At 37.2% G+C, this 21070-nt stretch overlaps 2 protein-coding genes across 3 annotated transcripts in view; one reads left to right on the forward strand and one right to left on the reverse strand.

Annotated features, from left to right (window-relative positions):
• The window catches only part of TSR2 (TSR2 ribosome maturation factor), a 52138-nt gene extending 41587 nt beyond the window's left edge, over positions 1-10551 (reverse strand). The window contains exon 1 of the mRNA XM_081320380.1: positions 10165-10551. Coding sequence (XP_081176506.1) covers positions 10165-10236 — 72 coding nt within the window. The 5' untranslated portion in view covers positions 10237-10551. The remainder of the gene's footprint in view (positions 1-10164) is intronic.
• The window catches only part of WNK3 (WNK lysine deficient protein kinase 3), a 90100-nt gene that overhangs the window by 6991 nt on the left and 62039 nt on the right, over positions 1-21070 (forward strand). The gene's annotated exons all lie outside the window — the stretch shown is intronic.

Below are 21070 nucleotides of genomic sequence, written 5' to 3' on the forward strand. Positions count from 1 at the left end.
GGCACGGAGAATTTTTAATTTGGGGGGGTGAAGTCCTGATCTCTCAACCAATTCTCTTAGCTATTTCACATTTTCATACTTCTTATTTCATACACTGGGAAAACCTCCAAAGTGAGCAAATCCCGCCCTCCCCCCTGAGAACAAAGTCCTAGTGGGAATTCTACAGCAACTAACATTTCAATTATGTATACTCATGAACATTTTGAACAGTTTTATTTACGAGTGATTTACGAGATTGCAGTTTATTGTAGTTTAAGACAATTTAAAACATCAAATGATTGAATTCATTTTCCAGTTTAGGAACTCTCCTAAGTTGAAATTCTTTCATACAAACTTTGATACTGTATTTCTTTTTTCGTAATTTCACAAATCAAGTGAATTAATTGAATGTAGTTGTTTTTTTTTAAAAAAAAAGAAATTAAGTTCCAAAATGATTTAAGCACGTGTTTGCAACATGTAAATTCAAGTTTGTTAATAATGCAGTATAATGTGCAAATCTGGATTTCTGATTCGTTAGTAATCCATTATTTAGTGGCTGACTAGAATCTGTAACCAAGGGTTGTGAGTGGTCTCTTCCTGGCTTCTACCCAATAGAAAAAGGTAGAAGAAATAGCCATAACATGAAAATACTCCTATAATATCTTGCTGGTGATTTTACCAGTGCAACCACAATATGAAGCATTAGAAATTTTGGGTATTTATCCTCAACAGCCTAAGTATGTATCAGACCAATATTTGCTTGCAGTTAAGAAAATTTAAAGTATTTTAAATTTAGAAGTTGGGCCTGCTTGGTTTTGTCAGTCAATTTAACAGTTGAAGGAACAGCTGGTCACCTGTTAATGCTGTGTTGGCAGTTTCTATCAAAGGGTATAGTATCCTTCTTCAGGAAAAGACAAAGTGGGAAAGTGTTGAACTATAGATGGGGAAAAACCATGAGGCTTGAGTGCTTGTGGTTAGGGTTAAGGCAGAAGAATATGGTTAAAGATACCGTAAGTCTGACCTACATAAGCATAACACTTAACCTGAATGAAATATCTTATATTGCACATGCTGTAATCATAAGAAAATGCAAGGGAATGGGCTATAATAATGCTGTGGATGAGTTTATGTTTGAAGTTTTTATCAGTAGGGGCTTGTGGATTTTTCTGCCTCTTCCCCTCTACCTGTCCTCCTCTGTCTGAATTCTTATTTGGTCCCAAGCTTTCCTCCTAGTACATCTAATAACTTTTCCAACCTTTCTGTTCCTGTGGCCATCTTATAAGCAGGTTACTAAATGTTGGGTTCATGCTAATAGTTATCTGAGAACTGAAGAAATACTGGCATAATGAAGAAAGGCTATTTATTTGGAAAAATGCCACTATTTCTTTAGGTTTTGCACTATTTCCCGATCCTTTTATTTTTCCACTGCAAAAGGAAAACTGCAAAAGGTCATTTGCATTTAAGCTTGCCTTACATTCTGTTTGTTTCAGATAGCATTCCTATGATTTGTAGGAGAACTTGATGCCAGGAAAAAAAATGTTCCTGTGTCCTTAAAGTTTTGTCTAGAAAAAAATGTTCAAGATGTAAGGATGAGAACAACTCAACAGTAGTTGATGATACAAAAATACTGTTTCTTTGCACCTTGCTATTCTCCCCATCTGTGCTGGCAAAATATTATGGAGGATAAAGAGGCAGACAGAATTTTTTTGAATGGTGTAGTATTAGAATGTGATTAGATATTTTATTGCTTGATACGTCTGCTGTTAGCTGCTGTTAGCTGCAATACTTTAAAAAAACCTACAGCTTTAAAGCTAGTTGCTTGTGTTCAAAACTTGAGAATTTCTTGGAAGCAACTGACCAGCCACTTCTTCATTTCCTGGCGATATATATTCATGCTTTATTTAAATAAGCTAACTCATTGCTTGTGTTTTATTTCTGTTTTTGTTTTCATCATAGAAAATTGACTTGAGCAGCTGTGATTTAAAAAAACAACAGTATGTACTTGTTTTTCCCTATATACCTATCAGTGGGTGGTGGAATAACTATCTTATGCTTCATAATTGGTTTAATTTCTTCCACAGCTAATTCAGCCTAACTTTGTCAGAATTTTCCATGCAATGTTTCTAAACATCAGAGCTTATATTATGCTGCCTCATCACTTACAATGCTCAGACTTACACTCTTGTCACATTATCAGTTACAGTGCTCATTGATTGAACAGTGTAATCAATATTCTTAGTTGCACCGAGATGTTAAAGAAGCTATTTAGCAAGGCTGTTTATCTGAAGGATCTTATATATGACTTCAGGTTAGAATTTTAGTTACTGAGTTACTAAAACCAACTTAAGATTTTTTTTCTAGAAGTAAGTTCTCTAGAAAGAAATTAAATTGATTTTAGGTGAGCATGCCAGGTGTATTTTTGTCTGTGTATTTTTATCTATTTTATTGTTGTAATATAGGATATTCAGTCTTGGAGCTGGGAGGCACATTTCGAATGATATGAGCACTCTGACAAAGACACATTTAGAATTTATTGGACTTCATTATGTTTGTATAGAAAAGGACTGTCAAAAACAGCATTTTGTTGGTGATATAATAAAGATAATGCTTCTTTTAAAAGATGTATTTCTACGTATTATCCCTTACTGTGGCTAAAGAATTGATATTCCAACATTAGAAAGATAAACATATGGCTCAGTTTACTCAGTAGATTGAAGACGTGATTGCATTACCACATAAGAGCTGATTGCCTATAGACATAGATTTTGTATAGATTGTACAGGGGTAGGCAGCCTTGGCTCTTTTATGATTCGTGGACTTCAACTTCCAGAAAATATATACATAGTAAATCTTACTGACAAAGAGTTAAAGGGAGACTAGTATAGCTATTTCGAGCTACTTAGCTCTCATCAGCTAGCCATACCCTTCTGAAAGGCAGATTACTCTGTCCCATATTTGGCTAGACCGGGTGCTCTGTCAGACACTTTGTGTGTGTGTGTGTGTGTGTGTGTGTGTGTGTGTGTGTTTTAAAATATATATGCACTTGAATAATACTTGCATTAGCCAAGCATATATAGAGTTTTGCATCTATTGTTATAATCACATATTGTAACAATTACTTAATTTTTAAATAATTTTATTAAAATTTAGAAATACAAAAATAAAAACATCTCCTCTCTTATCTGTAAACAAATTCTTTAAAACTTCTTCATTCACCTCTAATTAGCCAATGTCTATTAAGAGTTACCAGAAATAACATATATATTTTAAGTTCAATCAAGTAAACCAACTTCATACTCCTTTCCTTACTTTTAACACCAGCTTATCACTTTTAATGAAAATAGGACAAAAGATCCCCTCTTCCCATATTTCATCTCTTACCTTAAATAAATCTTTAAAGCCTCATCATTTGTTTCTTGTGAGCAAAAATCCATTAAGAGTTTCCACATACATCATATATTTTAACCTTGGTTAAATATATCAACTTTGTATTCTTTCACTTTGCTTTTAACAATCTTCCTCTTTAATCTCTTTAAATAGTGTTGCAGAATTTGATTTCTTTTCATTTGTTTTCTCCAAAGTACCTTCAAAACTTTTAACATGTCTCTTTTGTAAATCCAAAATAAGAAAGTTATCAAAGTCACTTTTCTGGATTGTTATTTGTATGTCTCTCTTAATTAAAATATCAGCCAGTTTCATTTTAAATCTAGTGTAACATCTTTTTCCATATCATTCCTGTAATCTGTCATTTTTAAATCCCTATTCAAATAGCCTCAGTCTGCTTTGTCCAGTATAACCTGTTTCTCTTCTATAATCTCTTTTAATTCCATTTTTATAATTGCAGACAATTTTAAGAATTAATTTCTGAGTGCATTGTTCCCAAATATCCTTGAATTCTTCCAGCATTAAAAGTATTTTGCTCCATTCTGTATTAGTGAGTCTCTTCTCCTTTATATTATAATCTTTATTTCTGTCTAACTCCCTCTAGTGTCCAACCTTCCTCTTATCATATTTTATCTAATCAACAGCATTTTCCCATGGGAAGGGTTCAATTTCAAATTCTACATTTTTAAAAAAATAACAGAATTCTAAAAACTCACAGGAAGGATTCTTGTACAGGCAGTCTTCAAATTAAGAATGTATGATTTAAGGACAACTCTCAAATACAAATTACTTAAAATGGCAGCCATTCCTTTCTTGAGTTGATGAATCACTGAAGCCACGCAGTGCTTTCAGGAATGTTTTTAATGCACAGCCACTCTTTTACCACTCAGCGTTGCTCTTTGAGTTAGATGGACAGTCTCTAAAATAAATGTGCTGCAGCTTTTAAAAAGGCAAATGCTACCCTAGGATGCTTTTCTATCTTTCAGCATAAGATAGTTCACATGTACTAGTTAGCCTTGCTGCTACATTTTGTACCCATTAAAACTTCTTCTTTTTTTATTGAAAAGTTTTACAATACATTTTATCTTTAGCAAAAAAAAACCCCTCCCAACCCCCTCCCCTCCCACCCTCTTCCCCCTCCCCAACCCCTCCCTCCCTTTCCCCTCCCCCCCCCCCGACTTCCCAGAGCTGAGTACAGGGTATAAAAATACAAACAATCATAATCTAACTTATGCAAACAATCCTAAACTATTTAAACTATCGCACTTTAACTCATATAGATAAACTCCAAACATATATATATCATATCAATAATTATTGCAAAATAATAATTTTTAGTCCCATATTTGCTCCGTAGTATCTCTCTGTTGCAAATAATCTTTCAGGTGCACTAAGATCTTTACCATATCCTCGGAAAAAAAACCTTTACAGTCCATTCTTCTGTAGTCGGTAATTTTACCTTTTAACTAGAAATCTTACTACCATAGTTAAATTCAACATCCATTTAATATCCACCACAGTAATATCAATAATACCCAATAAAAACAATCACAGATAAAACAATTTATATCAATTATTAAAAACTATTCTTTCCAACTAGGCTTTAAATTTCCATATAAACCAAGTTTATACAACCTTTCCTTCTCCTAATATATTATACAACTTAAAATACCATACATTACTTTCCAAACTTAAATTTTTTTATATAATCACATCATTCTTATATTTTCTATTACCTGTTTCATTATTACCCATAAAAATATTACAAGTTAACTTACATCTATAATTTTTCCCAAAGTTGCACCAGAGCATATCACAAAGTATATACCTAGCACACAATATCCACCTTCTTATCACACCGTAAATATACGCACCAACCAAATAGCAAATCATAACCTACAAAATATCAGTAAGCACTACTACAAATCTTCCCAATTAAATTTTCATAATCATCTTAAAACTAAAGCAACATAAAATATTACATAGTTATTTTATAAGGGTGAAAAGTATATCCCCAAATATTTAGCCCTTCTAACAATTTCAATTCCCATAATCCTTATTACATTATTATCTCCTGCAGTTATGCAACTAAATCTTCAGGCTTGCAGCACGCCTCTTCCAATTTCTGGCCTCCTCCAGTTATAATGAAATTTGATCCACTCCTGTAACTTTCTCATCTGTCTGTATTATTCCTTCAGCATCTTGTAGATTCTCTCTGTATCGTTGAGACTCTCTCTCACCTTTTTTCTTTGTAGATTCCAAAAATGGTATGGGGGCTGCTTTTAAAACATTACTGTAGAAATCACGTGCCTGAATCACCGTAGTAAAACAATGCCTCGTACCTTCATAGGTCACCACCATACCCACTGGTATCTGCCATCTAAACTTGATATCACGTCGTCTCAATTCTTGTGTCAAAAAAGCAAATTCCTTCCTTTTTCTTAAAATTCTTGAAGGGATCTCTTTTAAAATCAGAACTTTTTGCTCAGCAATTACAAAATCAATATTGTAGGAGGCCTGGATAACTTCATTTCTAATCATTCTCTTTGTAAAATAAACCACCACATCTCTGGGTAATTTCCTTTGTCTTGCAATCCAAGAATTAACACGAAAATTTTTATCTATATCTTCCATTATTTCATCTGCTGGTCGTCTCAGCACCCCTTCCAAAGCCTCAGAAACCATTTTCTTCAAATTTTCCTTAGGATTTTCTTTTAGGCCTCTAATCCTTAAAGCAAACTCCATCTGATAATACTGTGTCGAGATCAAATCATAATCAATTTTCTCTACCACATTTTTAGTTTCTGTCATTTTTGCTTCCAGTCTAATATCATTTTGAGTAAGATCTTCCACTCTTTCGTCCAAATTCTCAATACATTTAGCCATGCCTTGCAATGCAGATAAAATGTCTGCTCTCAGTTCTGTTAATTTCTCTGTAATCTTTTCATCCATAACCTTAGCTAGTTTTTCTGTTAACTTCTCCTCCAACTTTTTATCCATTATCTCAGCAAATTGTTGCATTTGCTTTTCCATAGTCTCTTGCAGCATATTCTGCAAATCTTTTACTGTAAGAGCTGATGCAGATACGGGTGCAGGGGACAATAAAGTTTTCAACGAAGACTGCTGCACCAGAGCAGGAACTTTAGAAGATATAGCCGCCATTTTCACCCACTATTGTTAGCTACGCAGTTCCACCTACGAGCTCAGCAAAGTCCATTGAGTTAAAGATCAAAACACCATCTTCACCAAAATCTCCTGCATCGCTCTGCCTGCGTCCTCGTTCTCAAAAGTTCTTCCTTGCTAGCAGGGATGGTTGCGTACGCCCTGTTCTGCTCCAAAAAACCCGGAGCAGAGGCGCCTCGCAGTCCGGAGCATGCCCAGGCTTCGGGGGGGCTCAATCCTTCAGCCGCCAAAACTTTAAGTTCTGGCGGCCCCGGAGAGCTCTACCCCTACCTGGGTGCTCACCCCCTCCTCTTCTCCCGAGGAGGGGGCTTCCGAGCCGCCAAAACAGCTGATCGGTGCTGTTTTCGGCGGCTCTACGGAGCCACGAGGCTGACAGCTGAAGAATGGCTGCCTCCGGCGACGCCTTGCCATCCGGAAGTCCCCTACCCATTAAAACTTCTGAATGCTGATTAAGAATCCACAGCAGTGATCAAATAGGATGTAATTAAGTAAAGCATGGATAGCTTTTGCTAGATTTGTCCTATTTAGGAACAGTTGCCAGTGGTATGTTAGATATAACTATGCAAAAGCATCCTTGTAATTAAGTTCCTGTATCAGTCATGATCAAAGAGCACTTCCAGGTGATAATCCTGTGCTTTCAAGGAAATGCAGTCTGTTCTAAAACAGGCTGAAACACAGTTCCAGAGTTAGCTGATTGTTTTCCAACACCTCGCTTGTCTGGATTTTATTTCAACATGTTCACCCCGTGTAGCCCAACACTGAACTTGGGTATCATCAATGGAATTAACTGTTTTCTTGGCAGGGAGCAGTACAACTAAATCAGTACCTAAATTAAAAGCTCTGAATAAGCTTTCTCAGCTGCTTTATGCGGAAATTGACCAACTTAAGGGATAAGAGGCAACTCTGTAGCATTTGATAGGACTGTGGCTTGTATGCCAAACAGTTGTCTTCCAGCACCATTTTCTGGACATAACCTGACAAGAGAGACCACAGCCGCATTGTCCAAAATTTAAACTTTCCAGCTGTCAGGAAGATTGTTATATTATTATACTGTAGTCACTGATACTGACACGGGTTAAAAATCCAGAGCCATACTTTGTGTATACAGCTGATGATAGAGGAATTCAGACGTTAATTTATTTGCCCAGCAGTTTCATAATTCAGTCAAAAATGGGAAGGCTGATTCAACCGCCGTTTTGGAAGAGGCCATTTTTTTTTATTGAAAAGTTTTACAATACATTTTATCTCTAAAGAGGCCATTTCTTGAGGAGGACCATAGGCCTGGTCCTCAATCAATCAGACATTGTAAGAGTAGCTATTTTACATTAGCGCAGGGTATCTCTTGCAGAGTTCCATATTTGTACGGTAAAGCTGCCAAATAGTTTTATTGATTTACATGCAATATATGGTTTTTAATATCCCTGATCTATCTAGGCTTCTGACTTCAAATATAGAAATTGTGATTTTTTTTTAAAAAAAAAACTATTTTCCCCAGGTGAAAGAAGCCCATTAAACTCACCTTGGTTAATCTCATCATTGGGATCTCGAATACTAGGTGATAGGCTGCACTGGCTGATGTTACTGTACACGTTTCCCAGATTTTATTCAATCATTGGGTTGTGTTTTATCATGGAGTTAGTTGATTGGTTGGAAAAATAGTCAGGCTAGCATATCATTTCTTGTGGACAAAGGTTATCCGATGTGCTTACAGGATGGTTAATTTTCTTGTAGATGTGAAACACCTTTTTTTTTTTAACATCTCAGGAGGTGGTGTTGTGATACCAGAAAAATAGGATGGGACCTAAGGTTTTGCCTTTCTTGAAGTGGCGAAATAAGTTTCTTATTTAGGCTAAAATTAGTAACGGATAGAGGAAGATATGTTCTTGAGTATGTAAAAAATAAAGCAACTATGATATATCCAGTATGCACATTATCTATCATATAGCTTGAAATTGCTTCTTTTATTATTTAATTAAATATTTGTACCTTGGGAAAAAGCCTTATGTTTATTACAGAGTCATATTGAAGTAAAAAAAGGGACACGGTGGCTCAGTGGGTTAGGACGCTGAGCTTGTCGATCAGAAGATCGGCAGTTTGGCAGGTCGAATCCCGAGTGCCGCGTAACAGAGTGAGCGCCTGTTACTCGTCCCAGCTTCTGCCAACCTAGCAGTTCGAAAGCACGTAAAAATGCAAGTAGAAAAATAGGGACCACTCCGGTGGGAAGGTAACAGCGTTCCGTGCGCCTTTGGCGTCTAGTCATGCCGGCCACTTGACCACGGAGACGTCCTCGGACAAGTGCTGGGTCTTCGGCTTTGAAATGGAGATGGGCACCGGCCCCTAGAGTTGGAAACGACTAGCATGCATGTGCGGGGGAACCTTTACCTTTACCTTTACCTATTGAAGTCAATGTTCTCCTAGCATGCATGAAAAAAAAATACATGTATGCATGCAAGTACAAAACGTACATAAACGAAGAACACATCTGATATTCTGCCCCTGTTCCTGAATGCCGTCAGCATTAAAGCAGGACAGTATATTAAAACAGTTCTTTAGTGTTCTACTTTAGTATATCTGTTACTTTTATCCCCCAAAGGGAATAAACTCCCTGTTGGTTGGAAAGTAAGCCAAAAATGTTGCACAGGAACAGCACGAATATGTAGTCTCTTGAGGGCTTTGATTGGTGACACTAAATTGGGAAAAAATGAGAGTCAATTATGGTGCAGCTTTGCACTTGATCACTTATCCTTGTCAAATCATACTAGGCAGGTAATTTGTCATATCTATTGCTAAATTTAGTCTAGTCATGCCGGCCACATGACCACGGAGACGTCCTCGGACAAGCGCTGGTTCTTCGGCTTTGAAACGGAGATGAGCACCGGCCCCTAGAGTTGGAAACGACTAGCACGCATGTGCGGGGGAAACTTTACCTTTACCTATTGCTAAATTTACTCTGATATTAGGAGGGGATAGGTAGGTCAGTGGACAGGTAAGTATTGTTTCAGGTTCTTCATTTCTGAATGATGGGGTGTTTTATATGATTAATTTTCTATAGAAGAAAGTATTCTAGAATATAAGGGCAAAAGATTAGCCACCCCAACAGAGAGAAATAGAAATTTATAATGGTAAAGAACTGTTTGATGATTGCAGTACTGTTTTGCTTCTTACTTTATCTATTCAGTCGCTTTGTCCAAGTGACATACTCTTGACACCAAATTTCATTGGAAAGAAGGTTGTCTCAGTAGTAGTAGACACATTGTGGAAAGGTAATTTAATGGAATGAGGTGGGAAGTGTTACTCAACCATTTTTATATGAGATTGGAAGAAATATATAATATATTCATCTACCACCAATATTTATAGTTTTGTTTTTAGCTGTCTTTTGTATCAATCTGTCTGTTGACAAAAGTACATAACACAGACCCATTTCATAATGGAAAGAATACAAGAGGACAAACAAAGACAATTCTAATGTAAATATCATTAACTGTTCAGGTTCTCGGAGAAGTTAGTGACTCTAATGAAAGGAAGAACTAATAATTAAATAATTTTTCAAAGTGGAACAAGTTGGTTTCCTACTTTGGACTATGGATAGGTTCTCTCTAAAGAAATTAGACCTACCTTGCTGTAGTAGTTCCTCTTTTCCCCAGTCAGATGGACAAGCTTATTAGATGAATAGGAAACAAAGTACATATTTCCAGCTGCTAACAATTCCCATAGCAGGACTCAGAATTTCTCGGAGTAGAGTAGATTAGGTTTTCCACCTCCAAATATCCTTGCAAAAATTTCTGAATTGCTGGGATACAGAGAATAGCAATAGCACTTAGACTTATATACCACTTCATAGTGCTTTACAGCCCTCTCTAAGCGGTTTACAGCATATTGCCCCCAACAATCAGCAGCTTTGCTCAGGATAAGTAAATGGAAGGGGAATTAAGCTCGTCTTCCCTCCCAGTGAATTGCCTTGGACTGCTGTGAAATATGGAAGCCTCCTACCTTCCCATTTCCTTTCACTGACTCAACAATTATAAGCATGCTCGTTGGAAAGATTTTAAAGGATCGTGTGTAGAAATGGGTGGATTTATACAGAGCCTGTTTAACAAACCAGAGTCAAAATGGTTTAGTCCCCATTGTCATGAAAAACAAGATCAAATGCAAGGCCCAGTACACAAATTCTCAACAATTTTGCAGCCTAACGGAATAGAACCATTAGACCGATATATTGAGACTATGCCAAGGAAGGCGATTCATTTTCATTTATTCTCAGCTATGTCAGCAAAGGCAGGAAACAGACTTAGTTTTTAGTAGGGCTGTCAAAAAATATGTTACAGATTTTTTTCTCAAGTGACATGGCAAAAAAGAGCACACAATTCACAGTCTATTCATATGTCTAAATATTTAACAGCTCAAAAATTATGAATAAAAATCTGTAGATTGGGACACAACATACAACTGGAAAAAAATATCTACAAAACATTTACACAATGACTGAATGAACTAATTAGTGAACACACAATATGCTCTGATCAAACATAAATGGTTTTGTAGATTCCAGTTCAATTTTGTTCCATAGTGTCCTTGCATATTTTCTCACGTGTCAGACTCTGAAGGATTAGTTTTAATTTCCTGGAGAAAGAAATGAAAATGCTGCACTTCAGAATAATGCAGACCTCTACTCGACTTAGTGGGTGGTGTAGCTTCCAGTGGAGGTAATCTTAGGGAATGCAATGTAACTATTGTCTCTACAAGGCTCTTTGCAGTAAACAAACTATACACCCATGTAAACATCCCTACAGTAATAATGACAGGGAACTAGCTTGAAGATCTATCTTTAGAAGCTGAACTTGTGAGCTTTTATTTACCACAATCTGTAATACTGCTTTATAATGGTAATATATTCATTTCTTCTGTGCTGATTTGATGATTATATGTTGTCATTAAGCTTTCGTGAAAACAAATGTAGGCTGACTTACAAACATGAAAGTCACTGGAAAGAACACAGTAAACATGCTAGAACTTTCCATTATCCGTCCAAGCACTGAAATATTCATTCTGATTCTTCCTTAGGATTCTGCCCCATCCCCCCACCCCCGTCCCAAAAGGAATGGGCTTTCACAATGTGATTATTTCAGGAAATTTGTATTATTTCTTCAGGTTTTTTATGACTTTTGTGCAATGAATATGGGACATTAAAAGATTTGTTGCCCTTGAATTGAACTGATTATATGATCATGACATGAATTGTTAAAATGGAACAACAAAAGAAGAACTATAAATAATGGAGTTGGGGAACAAATGAAAACCGTGATTAGGTGTAAAATAGACATAGTACAATTAAATCAAATTTCTTAACCCTCCGAAATCTAAGCCACAACAAACACGGTAAATAATTTTGAGCCTTTGTAGAATAATTTCTATTTGCTTATGATATTAACAGAAAAACAAACCAGACTTCCTAATCTGCATGTCATGATTTAAAAACCATCATTGGGGTTGTGTTGGGTTGTTAACTGTGCCATTAGCAGAAGAAACCAAGTGAAATTGATTGAACTGTATGCACTGGCATGTTGCTTATTCCCAAGTGAACCAGAAATCTTGCTTATCATTGTGTGCAAAGAAGGCCAAAATTAGGGTTTCACAAAATGAGGTGCACAGTATTTTAACCACAATATGGTTAAAATGGGTAATTAGCTTTATTTATCTGACTAAATCCCTGATTATTTAGAATGATTAAAAATTGCATTCGTGACAAAATTAATTAAAGGTCTTTTTCTTTTTGTGTTCTTCTGTAATGGTTTTAAAACATACATGAAATAACTAAGACTAGGTTAATTAATAGAATATTTTCAAGAACTCTGTAAGAAAAACAATGCTATTGTGTCATAATAAGGTCATAACTATAAAAAATAAGGGGTATACAAAATATTACTCAAAAGTTGGATTATATGAATCAACTGTATTCTTCAGTGTTTCTATTATGTCTTCATTGCCCTTGTCATATTTTATTGTTATAAAGGATTTAAGTATTTGCTGTTCTGGCTTATACCAACCTAGCTATCAGCTCATCAGCATGCCATTTAGATGACTGTTTATTTTGGCTTAATAAAGGGTAAGTGATTATATTGGAAATCAGATGATCTGCAAAGAGGAAACAGAAACTAGTCAAGGAAATTGGCTTCATTGGTAGGTGAAAAGCATTTAAATGAAAACAATTCATTGTATTTTAAAACTATTGGGAAATTTTGACTTTACAATAGTAGTTGCAAGAAATGACTCAAAAATTTATGTGGTAAAAGTCTGATACAATTTTACTGTCAACCTTATAGCAGCATGTCAACACTTGTTTTTATTAAATATATTTAAGAAGTATCACACTCTTCCTTTGTTTCCGAGAAGTTTAAAATTGTAAATCAGGCAGTCCTTGATTTACAACCAGTTAATTTAGGGTAAAGTGGGCTTTTTTTGTCTCATTTGGAGCATCAGTTTGCTTCTTTTACTGAACTGATCACTGACATCAGACATTAATACTTACAAATGTGAAATCACATCAAATGTTTTGTGTTTATAGCTTGGCCATAAACTAACTCAGTGCATTTTTAATTTTCATGCTATTTCTTGGGCTCATCTCCTAAGGTGGTGGCACAGTGATTAAAATGCAGTACTGCAGGCTAACTCTGCCCATAATCTGGAGTTTGATACTGACAGGGCTCAAGGTTGACTCAGTCTTCCATCCTTCCAGGGTCAGTTGTTGGGGGGGCAATATGCTCACATTGTAAACTGCCCAGAGAGTGCTGTAAAGCAGGGGTCCCCAAACCCTTGGCCATTGCCCACTACTGGGCCCACCACTCGCGCAAATGGAGCTATGCGCACGCTTTCCCACCGCTCACGCAAAACCATCCTCTCCCCTATCCCCCCTCCCTTGCACTGGTCTACAAAGCCAGAAAGGTTGGGGAACTCTGCTGTAAAGCACTATTGGGTGGTATATAAGTCTTAAGTGCTATGGCTAACGTTATTGCTAAGACCACATAGATACTGGTGGTCAACTTATTTGTAAGCATCTCTGTTCTTCCAAGCCATTGTGGGGCAAGTAGAAACTTGCAGACACTGGAAAAGATAGACAGACATCCACATATTTTAGCAAAACATTTTAAGGGAGAATAATATCAGTGGCTGTATAGAGGCTGTGGGAAATTGAATTGGTTCTCTCGTTTGACTTTAGGAAGATATTTAAAATAGCAACATCACTTGAGGATACAAGAAACAGGACCACACATAGACCTAAAGCAGAGATATCATCTGGGAACAAAGATCTTGGGTTCTCATGCCAAAGAAGTTGCCTTCTAATTATCTTGAAAAATCTCTGTGTAGAACTTCAGCTCTTGTTTATATAGATGAAAGATAAAACTACTCGAGGCATGTTTCTTCTTTGTTTTGATGAAAACAGGTTTGACTGTTTCCTGAATTTTGCAGCTTGAAGAAAGGGGAGTTGAGTGGAACAAGCAGTTCTTGGCTGATATGTTTCTAGTGATTTTCCCTGCAGCAGATGCTTTGTCTATAAGATTACCAGTGTGAGACCTAAAATAAAATCATCTGTGAACATTTGGGGTGGGTGAAACCTCCGAGTTATTTTGCACAAATTCTTTTACTATTTGCATACATCTGTTTTCACTACAATGTGTGTAAGGAAAAAAAAATGTTACATGTCTGTTGTAAAGCTTTCATTGTCTAAAAGTAGGATTTTTGTATAGTGAAAATTTAAAGAGCATGCTATTTTTTATTCTGCAGTGATACCTAAAAGTAGCTTCTACAGGGTGAACTAATGTATTGTAGGTAGTAATGCATATTTAACTTTCAAGCAATTTGTATCTCAATGAGCTTGAATAAGTGAAACAGAAATTTCTTGTGCTACTTTAAGAAGCTTTTATAGTCATTCTGAAGTTAAACTTCAGAAGAAAGTTTATATTTAAAATACAGTATAAAAATGCAATTGTGTAAATGTGTGAGAGAATAAAACATGATACCATTATGTAATAAATAGGTAGTCCCTAAAATTGGCCTTCTCAAAAGATATGTCAATGAATTTGCAGATTGCTACCTGTTTTTATAGTTCAGTGAAGCAGAAACCTTTTCCTGTTCCATTAACTATTTTCATTTATTTGGGGATAGGTGGGTAAACTATTGCTTGCTTGTAATGCTGTAGGAAATGTTTTAAATGTTGCATCCCAGCTGCAATATGCTATGTGATCCATCACATTCCCTCCATATGAAGTATCTAAGGTAAAGGTAAAGGTTCCCCCGCACATGCGTGCTAGTCGTTTCCAACTCTAGGGGCCGGTGCTCATCTCCGTTTCAAAGCCGAAGAGCCAGCGCTTGTCCGAGGACATCTCCGTGGTCATGTGGCCGGCATGACTAGACGCCAAAGGCGCATGGAACACTGTTACCTTCCCACCGTAGTGGTCCCTATTTTTCTACTTGCATTTTTACGTGCTTTCGAACTGCTAGGTTGGCAGAAGCCGGGACGAGTAACAGGCGCTCACTCTGCTACGCGGCACTCAGGATTCGACCCGCCAAACTGCCGACCTTCTGATCGACAAGCTCAGCGTCCTAACCCACTGAGCCACCGCGTCCCTATATGAAGTATCTACTGTTACTAAAAAATGTATATAGGTATTGGCTGAGAAAAAAATGCTTTGACCATCCCTATCAAAAAAATTTTGGTATTAATTTTTTGTTCTGATAATGAGTAAATTGAATCAGGACATTCAGTCTGGGAAGCACTGTTCTAAACTTAAAAGTATTCCTATTGGATATTTGTCTTCTAAAAAATAGATTTTATGTCCCATTTATTTATTATATTCCAGGAGAGAATTATTACTGAAGTTGGGAAACTTAATTTTAATGCTCTGCTTACATTTAATGATATACCATTTTTTTCAGTTATCCTTATTTTCTGTAAACAGTGTGGCACTACGTATAGCTCATTAACCCCACTATTATGTGAGCAAATGAAACAAAACAGAAATAATTTTCAATTACTAATAAGCCAAGGTTCTCTTTCAGGAATAAATCAAATGTTTTTTGTTGGTTTACAATCCTAGTTATTTTGTGAGCAACAATCCAAGGTTCTTGGCTTCAGTTTCACACAAAATTCTGCTTTTTTTCTTATGCGAAGGAAAGAAGAAAGCAAGATGCAACAAATGAACACTCTAGCAAACTGCTGATTCTCTGTAAATAATTTGGCAAATATTTCCATATGCAGCTTCATTCTACTCAGTTGCATTCGTTATGTTCTATTTCATTTCTAAATAGAAATTCTTCAATTTCCTGTTTTAGTGAGATGCATTTGAAAACTATTGAATTATCTCCCCCTCCCCATCAATCTTCAGATCATTTGTAATCAGCTCTTTGAAAATGTCTTCATGGTTGTGGTTTTTAGATTATTTGTTTTTACAATTAAACTTAATTTTATAGGGAACAGATTACTGCAGGTGAAGTTTTGTCAACATTAGTTGAAATTGTCTGCTGTGATTTACACAGCTTAAGAGCTATTGATCTTCTGAACATTACTAGTGAAGTTTGATTTATGATCAGCTGTAGAAATTTCCTCATCAAAAGCTGTACCAATAGTTAGTAGATTGTTTGTTAAAAATACTGGAAACATTCAAGCATACATTAACCTGTGTGGCTAGCCTTAGGGAATTGTGTTAGGACAAGCATGCTGCCAGTTCAAATTATACCAAACAATTGTTAATATAGATAAATATTTATTTATTCAATTTATATAAAAGTGTGATTGATAATACAGTGCGGGACAATGGACAGCTCAAGATAATGGCTTGGGTCCGGGATATCTGAGGGAGCACCTGCTGCCGGCATCAAGCTCCCTTCGTCCTGTGTGCTCCCACAGGGAGGGTCTTCTCAGGGTACTGCCGGTAAAAGATTGCCGGCAGACAATACCCAGGGGGAGGGCCTTCTCTGTGGGTGCGCCGGCCCTCTGGAACCAGCTGCCTGTAGAGTTTAGGACTGCCCCTGACCTTCGCTCATTCCGCCGGGACCTGAAGACCTGGCTCTTTGAGCTCTCCGGCCTGGTCTGAGCATATTAATTGGGATTTTAATTGGATTCTAATTGGGATTTTTATTTATTCAAGGTTAATGTAATCATTTTAATTGTTTTTAATTTTTGTAGTTGTATTGTTTTCTTTTAAAAAAACCTTGTGAACCGCCCTGAATCCTACAGGAGAAGGGCGGTATATAGGTTTAATAAATAAATAAATAAATAATTGGCACTTAACATACTACTGTAGAAGAGCTGAGGATCTTTTAAAGTAATAATGTTATTTATGATGTAGCTAGATGTCTAATTTTTGATACCTAATTGCTGACATTGCTATATAGGAAACATAAAAATCAAACTGAGTATTGATCTGAATCTGGGAGAGAAACTAGTTTCTCCCAGAGGTTGGAACTATAGATTGGTCTGCCGTAGGTGATTAATGGATCCAGTTGGGGTTCAGAGTGAATTTGGGGGTTGTTCCTGAGGTGCTGCTGCATAGTCTTACAAAAGTTCTGGTGGCCACCTGGAATTAATGTCCTTTGGACTCAAGGCTCCTGTTTGAGGAGCAAGGAACAGTCATGGCTAAGAAGTCCTTTGCACAACTACAGTTTATGTGTCAGTTGTGCCTGTTTCTGAACTGGAAGGTCCTGCTCATAGTTGTTAATGCCCTCACAATTGAACTGCTGCAGTGTGCCCTTGAAGATGATTTGGAAGCTTCACCCAGCATAGAATTTCAGTGTTAGAGGCTTACATGGAAAAAGGGATACCAGATGTTCAAGCTGGCTTCAGAAAATGCCAGGGAATATGAGACGCTATTGATGATGTATGCTGCATAATTGAGAAAGCTAAACAATACCTCAAAAATATGTGTTAATATGTGCTTAATTGATTGTAGAAAGCCCTTCAGTTGTGTTGATTGTGTCAAGCTGTGGAACGTGCTTAGAAAAAATGGGAATCCCAGAACATCTTATTGTCTCAATGAGAAACTTATCTATAGGTCAGAAAACCCACAATACAGACAGAACAGGGCAAAATGACATTGGCAAAGTATTGGGGGGGGGGAAAGAAAAGCTTGTTTCCATCTATTCGGGCTTCTTAGAATGGGGTTAATTTATTTATTAGTAAAGAATGCTTTATGTGGTACTTTTATGTATCCAAATTGGAGGAAAGGGGCTTGTCACAAATAAAAAGACGAGAAGCTCTGATGTTCTTTAAGGTACCAGAGACATAGTCACCCAAGCTATCCATCTGATTTTTGCTAATTTTCTTTTCTTACAAATTTTCTGGTTTTGTTGGATGAGTATGTTATTAAATTTATGCTACACATTAATCCAGAGGCATTATATTACATTCACACATTCATTGCTTTGAGTCAAATTTAGCTCCTGGTGACTTCAAGGACACATCCATGCTGTCTTCTTGTCAAGAGTGTAAAGGTTATTGGCCATGGGTTCTTTTTACAATGTTCCAGTCTAATTGACAGCTGTGGAATTCAGTGGCGATCTTCCATCCAAATCCTATTGGAAAAAGAAAGCTCATGGGGGCCACATTGCTGAAAATGTACTCATCTGCCATTCTTAAATTTCTAAAGACAAGAGGTGGCTAATATGTATCTGCAGGACTTATATTTTTAGAAGCTAAACTAATAGCCTAACTTTATGGTGCCTAGTAGAGCCCCTTCGCCAACTGTATACCATTGTAACTGGCACAATTCAAATTCCTAAGATCAGCTCATCAAGTCCAAAAATGTGTTTATAAATACCATCCTGCGACTAGAGTCAGGCTTCATGAAAGGGAGAGTAGAGTGTGGGTGACCATATTCAGGTATTAGCTAAGACTATGCTTGTTCCCCCTTGGCCTTGCCCCATGAGTGATAATTTTCAGTCCACATGGAAACAGGAAGTGGCAACTGAAATCTCATCCATCAGCTTCTCTCTAGGTCTTCCACTGAGCATGGGATATGATCAGGCCACAGTACTCATTAAACAGCATGTAGCAGACACAGAGCGCCAATTGGATATAACCAGGACCCATTCTTTATTTGCTATTGAATCCCAAAAGGTACTGTATGGCACTTAACTAAAGTACCTAAACTTTGTATTGTGCACCAACTGTGCCCTTTTGTGGATCACAAGGCCCTGCGCTCAATCACTCACATCCTGTTGATCTCTCATTTGAATTTTGCAACATGTTCTACATGGATCTACTTATGAAGTGTATTTGGAATGTGGCAGTAGAGACAGTTTTGGAGGCCCCTGGGATGGCACATGTTAGCACCACTGTTATGTGAGCTGCGATGCCTGCCATTCTGTTTCTAAATCCAATTCAAAGGTTACTTATTATCTTTAAAGCTCTCTATGGTAAAGGTCCAGGATATCTGAAGAACTGCCTTCACCCAATGGGATTAGTCTGTGAAATTCATTCTGTCAGAAGAGGCCTACTGCGGATCCCATCAGCCAAGGAATTTTGGCTGGTGGGGTCTAGGAGAAGAGCCTTTTCTGCCTCAGCCCCTAAAATTGGAACATCTTGCTACCAGAGATGAGATCCACCCCTTCGCTTGTGACCTTCAGGAAAAACCATAAAACCTGGCTATGCCAGGTGAATGAGTAGCTCTAGGGTAGAGGTGGTTGGTGCTGTAACAGTGAAGACACCATCCCTGCTCCGTTCAGATGCATGATTTTTTATATTGTTCTTAATTCTCTGCAATTTTAATCTATTTTATATTTATAATTGCCTTTTATTACATTGTAAGCCACCCAGAGTGGCCTCGAACTGCGAGGCATATAAATTTAATAAATAAATAATAAACAAACACAGAGGGGCCTTTACTGTAGCATAATGTCATGCTCTCCTCTCAATTATCTTTGTCAGCTCTCCCAGGTAAACCAGACAGGAAACATGACAAGATGAACTAATTCTACTTTATTGTAGGGCTATGTTAACAGAATCTTGTAATTCTGAAGGCACAAACTTCCTGCCTCCATTTTTTACTGCTTCATCCACTAGTCCACGGATAGGCAACCTCGGCTCTTTTATGACTCATGGACATCAACTCCCAGAATTCCTGAGTCAGCTGACTCAGTAATTCTGGGAGTTGAAGTCCATGAGTCATAAAAGAGCCGAGGTTGCCTACCCCTGCACTAGTCACTAGTGGGAGTCTTTCCTAAGTTTCTTTCTTTGCTTGTTGAATGACTTCTGGCTCCTTCCTGATTGTTGATTGTTGTCAAGGCAGCTTCTATCTCCCTTTCCCCCCAAAGTCAGTCATATATTCAATTACAACTCTTGAACGCTGATACAGGAAGATTCCTTATCTGGAAAGAGAATGCCCCTATGACTCTGAATACACAGAAACAACACAGTCCAACCTATCAAAAATGGTATTGTAAAAACAGATTAGAAACAAGTTAAAATAGGCAAGAAAATGGTAAGTAACCACCTGTCCACCCTAGACAAGTTAAATCAGCAGGACCAGATGGATTACACCCCAAGGCTATGAAGGAACTGGCAGTTTTGGTCACCATGATGTAAAAAAGATGTTGAGATTCTAGAAAGAGTACAGAGAAGAGCAACAAAGATGATTAGGGGACTGGAGGCTAAAACATAAAAGGAACAGTTGCTGGAATTGGGTATGTCTAATAATAATAATAATAATAATAATAATAATAATAATAATAATAATAATAATAATAATAATAATAAGAAGAAGAAGAAGAAGAAGAAGAAGAAGAAGAAGAAGAAGAAGAAGTAGTTGGAAGGGACCTTGGAGGTCATCTAGTCCAACCCCCTGCTAAGGCAGGAAACCCTATACCATTTCAGACAAATGGCTGTCCAGTCTCTTCTTAAAAACTTCCAGTGTTGGAGCATTCACCACTTCTGGAGGCAGGTTGTTCCACTGGTTAGTTGTTCTAACTGTCAGGAAGTTTCTCCTTAGTTCTAGGTTGCTTCTCTCCTTGACTAGTTTCCATCCATTGCTTCTAGTCCTGCTTTCAGGTGATTTGGAGAATAGCTTGACTCCCTCTTCTTTGTGGTAGCCCCTGAGATATTGGAACACTGCTATCATATCACCCCTCACCCTTCTCTTCATTAAACTACACATACCCAATTCCAGCAACCGTTCCCTATATGTTTTAGCCTCCAGTCCCCCAATCATCTTTGTTGCTCTTCTCTGTACTCTTTCTAGAGTCTCGACATCTTTTTTACATCATGGTGACCAAAACTGGATGCAGTATTCCAGGTGTGGCCTTACCAAGGCATTGTAAAGTGGTATTAGTACTTCACATGATCTTGATTCTATCCCTCTGTTAATGCAGCCTAGCACTGTGTTGGCTTTTTTGGCAGCTGCAGCACACTGCTGGCTCATATTTAAGTGATTGTCCACTAGGACTCCAAGATCTCTCTCACAGTTACTACTATCGTGCAAGGTACCACCTATACTATACCTGTGCATTTGATTTTTCCTGCCTAAATGTAGAA

This window comes from Vipera berus (assembly GCF_964194415.1).
Source record: "Vipera berus genome assembly, chromosome: 2".
Lineage (NCBI taxonomy): Eukaryota > Metazoa > Chordata > Lepidosauria > Squamata > Viperidae > Vipera > Vipera berus.